We start from the raw sequence: 7,880 nt of genomic DNA on the forward strand, positions 1-7,880 counted from the left end.
ACAATCATTCCTTCAGATCTATGGACTGTACATCACAAGTTGTCAAAAAGTTATTCAACAAAAAATTTGCCTAGAACAAAATCTGAGACAATTGTGCATAATGTGCTTTCCCCATATGCATTTTCAGAATTAAACAAAAATCTAGAGAAAATTAATTTTATATCCATATATTCTGATGCATCTAATCATAAGGATATAAAATTATTTCCAACCATTATTAGATTTTTTGATTCAGAAACTGGAATACAAATTAGAATTTTAGATTTTGTTTCTTTCCCCGGCGAAACGTCTGAAATAATTTTCAGTTCCATTATTAATATTTTGGAACAATACAATTTAAAACATAAAATAATTGCCTATTGTGGAGACAACACGAACGCAAATTTTGGAGGAAAAGCGAGAAGAGGTACAAATAATATTTTTTATAAATTAAACAAAAACCTTAATCAAAACATTATTGGTGTTGGTTGTGCAGCGCACATAATACATAACGCCATTCAAACAGCTGCTGACTTGTTGCCCATAGATGTGGAAAATATTGTTGTTGAAATATATTCTTACTTCTATATATACACTGCACGTTGAAATGCTTAAAGAATTTTGTCAAAATGCGGAAGTCGAATATCACAAAATACTTGGATACAGTAAAACGCGCTGGTTAGCTCTTTTGCCAGCTGTCGAAAGAATTTTGAAAATATACGATCCTTTGAAATCCTACTTTCTATCACAGGATAAATGTCCTAGAATTTTAGAAGAGTTTTTTGAAAAAGAATCTTCAAAAATTTGGTTAGAGTTTGTACACAATCAAGCAGCTGTTTTTCAAAATACTATAAAACTTATTGAAGATGACAAAATTTCGGTAATCGAAGTAGCAAATGAAATTAATAATTTAAAATTTCAGTATCAAGAGCGGTTAGAAAATATTTTTATTCCCATAACTCTCCGTAATAGTATAAGCCAGCTAGAAGAACAAGGTGCAATAAATTGTGCAGACATCATGAATCACATTAAAAAGTTCTATAGTAACTGCATAGATTATTTAGAAGAGTGGACGGTACATTACAATGATATTGAACATTTTCATTGGGTTGCATTAAAACAAGAACTTAATTGGCATGATGTGCAAAAATCATTTGATCATATTAATCAAAATTTCCCAAATAGTAATATTTCTGAAAATGATCTCTTTTTTTGAGAATTTTTTTTATTGTTTTAATTGAACAGAAAGAAAAAAAAATCATATTTCGTTACATCTTGTTGAAAGCGTATTGATTGGTTACAAATATATTCCGTGCATTTCTTCCACAGTCCTTACATATACTTCATTTAAATCATGTTGTACATTTTAAATCAAGAAAGAAAAATGATACATTTTACTATCCCTGTATCTTAATTCTCATTTGGCTACCATTGTTCAAACATGTTTTTATCTAGAATCATCTACATTAGAAGACACAACCATCCACTGGCGTTCATTTGCAATTTAAATATATCTCCAATACCATTACACCTTAATGACATATTCTAAAATTAATTCGGTTAAGTAGGATATCTGAGCATCCTCCCCCAACACACCTGTATGTATCATTAAATATTGTCCATTAACATTTCATTGTTATTATTGTAGTTAACTAAAGGTTATTTACTAATTATCTCACCTCTCCAGCCCACACAATATTATGACTTTATAAACTTCTTTAAACAATGATTTATTAACAAGATTTATAGGACTTTTCCCTCAATCCCACATTAGTTAATTACGGGCTAAGAAAAAAAAACATTAAACATCTAAGACTAAGGTGACCAGATTTTCAGATTGGTAAAGAGGGACACCTTACACCGGGGGCGGGGGGAGGGGGCTTGATTAAAAATTTTATACGGAGCAACAAAAATTTTCATACAACGCAAAAATAGTATTGTAATATTTTTTTTATTTCAACATAACTACAATTTACAAATATAAATTGTAACTGTTGCCAAACATCACAATTTTGATCACGTGACCATGAGAATGCTGCAACAGTCGCTAAGTGTGAAAATGATCGCTAAGTGTGAAAAATGGTCATCAGTCACTTTTTTCAATGCCATTGTAACTTTGGTCACTAAACAGCCATGTTCCTGACTTAACAACCACCATGATTCACTTAACGTGGCAATAAAAGGTCGCAAAATGAGGCCAAATTCATTTAACAAATGTCTCCCTTAGCAACAGAAATTGGGGGATCAATCCTGGTCGTAAGTCGAGGATTATCGGTAGCCATTTGCAAAAGGCAACTTTACTTGGAACAGGTGAGATTGTGCCTGGATCCCTTTCATGCCATCCTGTCCATGGGGAGAACTCCACAGGTGGACAAAAAACCCCAATTCCCTCTCAACCTCCACCTGACTCTGCCATCTGCCATAACCACACATGACATTTAGATGGCTCTCAAAGGCAAAACTCAGGGGGCTGAATTCTACAGGGGGAGGAGTAAAGGGGGAGATTTGAGGGGCAGCCCAAAGCACCATCTGTCTAAATTTGCATCAGGCAGGCAGTAACATTTTCATAGACCATGATCAGAGGAGCAGCTGATCCTATGGAGAGACTCCTCCTGCATTCAGTCCCAGGCCTACAAGTGGAAGTACCCCTTCCTTCCTTCCTTTCACCTTCCTTCCTTCCCTCCCTCCCTCTTTCTTCCTTCTAGCCTTCCTCCCTTTCCATTCTTTCTCCTTCCTTCCTTCCTCTTGCCTATCTACCTTCTGTCTTTCTGCTCTTTAGATCTCTCTTCCCCCTTCCTTCCTCCTTCCATCCTTTCACCAAAAATCAGGATGTTTTATTAGCATCAGCATCATTCTGCTGAAAATGCCAGATTCTGTGGTACTTCTCCCTTCAGTCCCGATGTGAGCAATCCACTCGGCGTCCCTGGCCCGCGATAGGAAATAATAGCCCCTGAGATCCCACCTGCCTGCCGCAATATCGCTTTCGGGAGAAAAAGGTGGTGGGGGATAGTTCTCCCCCCCCCCCCCCGCAGCAAACTTGTGGCAGCCACCCGAGCGTAGATTATTTAGAAGAGTGGACGGTACATTACAATGATATTGAACATTTTCATTGGGTAGCATTAAAACAAGAACTTAATTGGCATGATGTGCAAAAATCATTTGATCACATTAATCAAAATTTCCCAAATAGTAATATTTCTGAAAATAATCTTTTTGATGAGGTATCATTATTAAAAATATATATTGATAAGGAAAAGGTTGAATCTTGGGCATCAGCAAAAATCACAATAGAGAACAAATGGTTAGAAATATTTCATGATTTTGAAACAAACCATATTCCATACAATAATGCATTAAAAATTGTGGAATATGCGCTGTCCTTACCAGGAACTATGCTGCGACTGAACGTGTTTTTTCTACGGTAAATAAAATGTGGACATCAGAAAAATCACAATTTAGTGTTGAGACTTTGAAAGCCATTTTATGTGTGAAATATAAATTAACAAATTCTTGTGAAAAATTTCATGACCTTTTAAACAAGGACAGCAATCTACTAAAAAAATTCACTCAAGTGAGAAATATGCCAAAGAGTAAAATTATACTGTAAAATTTTTAATCAAGCCCCCCCCCCCCCCAAAGGTGTCCCTCTTTACCAATCTGAAAATCTGGTCACCTTACTCTCTTGCTTTCTCCCCACTGGATCCCACTGGATCCTCTTTATAGGCGGCTATAAGGCCTCCGCCCCAGAAGAGCCCCTGAGCTCCCCCGGCCTCAATAGGGGGGAAAGAGGGGCGGGGGAGAAGGACCCCAAAGATCAAACAGAACCCTGCGCCCACGCCTCCACTGGGAACCATAGCAACCATCAATACCGGAAGCGCTATTTGGCCGGCTGAAAGAAGGCGGACGCCGACTGGTCGCTCTGGGGAGGGCGGCGATTGGCAGGACGACTGCTTGGGACCGGTCTCTGCAAAGGAACAGGCGGAACTCCGGGGAAAAAAGGGCGTGAAGCCTCCACTTCCGGGAAAAAAACGGGCAACAAGGGAGCTTCATGAATCGGCGACAGAGAAGACCGGATGGCGCACGGAATGCTGGGAGTCGCAGTCCGGGAGGGTCTTTTTTGGAAGGGGAGGCTGCGGGAAAGGGGACGCACACTCTCTCTATGCCTCTCTCTCCCCTGCAGGAGGACGGAAGAATCCGGAGGGGGAAAGAAGGAAGAGCTGCCCCAGAGCACGAAGTCCCTTCGCGGCGTCCCGGGGAGACGGCGGGGAAAGGCCGGGAGGCTCCAGGGCTGCAGAAGGGATGAGCGTAAAAGGTTCCCCGATGCAAATGACACGATCTGGTAGGAAAAGCGCTTTCTTCCCGACTTCCGCAATCGGACCAAGACAGCTGCAGGGGGCGGAGGCAGCCCTCATTTTCCGATACAGAGACGCAACGGGGGGGGGGGGGAATTCGATTAAAGGTGCGCATGCGGACTGATGCAGGTAGGGCGCAAGGGACGCCGGGAGTTGCAGTCCGGGAGATTCCTCCGGAGAAGGGAGACCTGTGAGGGAGGAGAGGGCGGGCGCCCTTGGCTTGGTCTGACGGCTCAGGGGGACTTGGGGAGGGAGGCCCGCGGGAGGCGGAGGCTTCGGCCTGGGCCTCTCCTGCGGGGTAGGGGACGCAGCCGTGACCGCCTCTCTCTCTCCCCTACAGGAGGACGGAGGAGCCCGGCGGGGGAAGGAAGAAAGCGCCGCCCGAGAGCAGGAGATTCCTGTGCGGTTTCCCCGGTAAACGGCGAAGAAAGGCCGGGAGGCTCTGGGGCTGCAGGAGGGATGAGCTCAGGGGGATACCGGGAAAGGACGCTGTTTGGAGGGCTGTGGGGGGAGGAGGAAACCGACGGAGACTCCGAGACGGTCCTGAACGGCGGAGGGTTCTTCGGAAGACCCCGGAATCCCCATAGGATTCAGGAGGAAGGAAGGAAATATCAGTGCCCGGAATGTGAAAAATCCTTCAAGAGAAACGACCATCTTAAAAGACACCTAAAGATCCACACGGGAGAGAAACCATTTAAATGCATGGAGTGTGGAAAGAGCTTCAATCGGAGGAGCAACCTTTATAAACATCAAAGGATCCACACAGAAGAGAAACCTCATAAATGCCAGGAAACGGGCGGAGACACTGTGACCGTCCTGGAGGGCGGAGGGTCCTTCGGAAGACCCTGGAATCCTCAAAGGATCCAGGAAGAAGAAGAGAAATATCAGTGCCCGGAATGTGAAAAGTCCTTCAAGAGAAACGACCATCTTGAAAACCATCTAAAAATCCACTCATTTGGAAACCCACATAAATGCTTTGAGTGTGGAAAGAGCTTCACTCGGAGATCAAAACTTACACAACATGCAAGAATCCACACGGGAGAGAAACCATTTAAATGCTTGGAGTGTGGAAAGAGCTTCAGTCATAGCAGCAGCCTTTATGTACATCAAAGGATCCACACTGGAGAGAAACCTCATAAATGCCTGGAGTGTGGAAAGAACTTCGGTGAGCTGAGCAGCCTTTATGTACATCAAAAGATCCACACAGGAGAGAAACCTCATAAATGCCTGGAGTGTGGAAAGAGCTTCTGTCACAGGGGCAACCTTTATACACATCAAAGGAGCCACACAGGAGAGCAACCTCATAAATGCCAGGAGTGTGGAAAGAGCTTCAGTCACAGGAGCCTCCTTTCTAAACATCAAAGGATCCACACAGGAGAGAAACCATTTAAATGCATGGAGTGTGGAAAGAGCTTCAGTCAGAAGGGCAACCTTTATAAACATGAAAGGATCCACACAGGAGAGAAACCTCATAAATGCATGGAGTGTGGAAAGAGCTTCAGTCAGAGGGGCAACCTTTATAAACATGAAAGGATCCACACAGGAGAGAAACCTCATAAATGCCTGGAGTGTGGAAAGAGCTTCAGTGAGCGGGGCAGCCTTTATAAACATCAAAGGATCCACACAGGAGAAAAACCTCATAAATGCCTGGAGTGTGGAAAGAGCTTCAGTCAGAGGGGCAACCTTTATACACATCAAAGGAGCCACACAGGAGAGAAATCTCATAAATGCCTGGAGTGTGGAAAGAGGTTCAGTCAAAGGGGCAACCTTTATAAACACCAATGGATCCACACAGGAGAGAAACCTCATAAATGCTTGGAGTGTGGAAAGAGCTTCAGGGACAGGAGCAACCTTGGTACACATCAAAGGATCCACACAGGAGAAAAACCTCATAAATGCCTGGAGTGTAAAAAAAGCTTCAGTCGGAGGAGAAGCCTTTATAAACATCAAAGGATTCATTCGGGAGAAAAAGAAAAGAGGTTCAGTTGGAGGAGCAGCCTTTGTAGATATCAAAGGATCCACTGGGGAGAGAAAGGGAAGAAATGCCTGGAGGGCGGTGGGTCCTTTGGAAGACATGGGAATCCTGAAAGGATACAGAAGGGAGGAAAGAAATTTCAATGCCTCAAATGTGGAAAGAGCTTCAAAGGAAATAATGTTCTTAAAATGCATCTGAGTGTCCATTCAGGAGAGAAACCCCATAAATGCTTGGAGTGTGGAAAGAGCTTCAGTTATAGGGGCAACCTTTATAGACATCAAAGGATCCACACAGGAGAAAAACCTCATAAATGCCTGGAGTGTGGAAAGAACTTCAGTCAGAGGAGCAGCCTTTATAGACATCAAAGGATCCACTGGAGAGAGAAACCGAATATATGCCTGGAGGACGGAGGATCTTTGGGAAGACTCTGGATTTCCCAAAAGGATCCAGGAGTGAGAAGAGAAATATCAGTGCCCGGAATGTGAAAAATCTTTCAAAACTAATTGACATCTTCAAAGGGATCTAACAATCCACACTGGAGAAAAACCTCACAAATGCCTGGAGGGTGGAAACAGCTTCAGTCAGAGGATACACCTTTATACGCATCTAAGGATCCATTGGGGAGAAAAACCACATATATGTGTGGAGTGGGAAAAGAGCTTCAGTGAAAGGGGAAGTCTAGATATCCATCAAAGAATCCACACAGGAGAAAAATCCTACAAATGTCTCGAGTGTGGAAAGAGCTTCACTAGTACTTCACCCCTCTGTGAACATCAAAGAATCCACACAGGAGAAAAACCACATAAATGCCTTGAATGTGTAAAATGTTTCAGTAGGAGAGGAAGTCTGTATCGACATCATTCACACAGGAGAAAAACCACATAAATGCTTGGAGGGTGGAAAGAGCTATACTGAGCATAGAAAGCTCCATCGACACTAAAGAATTCACGTGGGAGAAAAATGATAAACATGCCTGAGTGTGAGAAGATCCTCAGTCCCGGTGTGAATTTAAGGAATTGAATTCAATTGCATATTCAATTTGGCCAAATGTGAATAGAGAGGGTAGGAATTTGTGTCGAGTGCACAAGCTCTCAGTGTACCTGCAAAGCAACAGAATAAGGATATTCATAATAATAATTGTAATAATCCCAATTGGGGGGGGGATGAGTAAAGGAAGATATTAAGAAGAGTAAATAATAACTGCCAAATTAGGGACTGTCTCAGACTGAATAACAAAGGACTTTTTCAATTATACATGCTGTTTCGACCTCCTGAAATTGTACTTTTTCAGAAGAGACTTATGTGACTCAGGATGCCATTTCCCATGTGAATGTTCTTTTAATGCAATGCTCATTTCAGTTGTTATGCTTAATATTATGGGATGTTACTGTCCATGTCTTTGATGTAAATGCTACTTAGCAGGATGATTTCTTCCATGCAATCAACTCTCATTTTCTACTTTTTCTACTGTATGGAGTATAAAATGAAGCCAAATTTTGTCTCCCGGATTCCCTCTCTTCATTGTTGGAAATCTCTTTGCTACAATCCTCTAATAAATTGCCTTTAAATAATCA

General features: G+C 42.4%; 1 protein-coding gene across 1 annotated transcript; it reads left to right on the forward strand.

Annotated features, from left to right (window-relative positions):
* The first annotated feature begins 3,974 nt into the window (after nt 1-3,974).
* On the forward strand, nt 3,975-7,880 carry LOC116518950 (zinc finger protein 883-like). Its single transcript, XM_032232516.1, has 2 exons — nt 3,975-4,318; nt 4,672-7,880. The coding sequence occupies exons 1-2, from the start codon at nt 4,279-4,281 to the stop codon at nt 6,789-6,791; spliced, it is 2,160 nt and encodes a 719-aa protein (XP_032088407.1). The 5' UTR covers nt 3,975-4,278; the 3' UTR covers nt 6,792-7,880.

This window comes from Thamnophis elegans, chromosome 16 (assembly GCF_009769535.1).
Source record: "Thamnophis elegans isolate rThaEle1 chromosome 16, rThaEle1.pri, whole genome shotgun sequence".
In the NCBI taxonomy this organism is placed as follows: Eukaryota; Metazoa; Chordata; class Lepidosauria; order Squamata; family Colubridae; genus Thamnophis; species Thamnophis elegans.

Excerpts from the sequence above, each read along its gene's own strand:
- LOC116518950 (XM_032232516.1), top strand. The coding sequence starts at position 4,279 with ATGAGCGTAAAAGGTTCCCCGATGCAAATGACACGATCTG. Across the intron at positions 4,319-4,671 it reads GATGCAAATGACACGATCTG|GAGGACGGAGGAGCCCGGCG; the intron begins GTAGGAAAAGCG and ends TCTCCCCTACAG.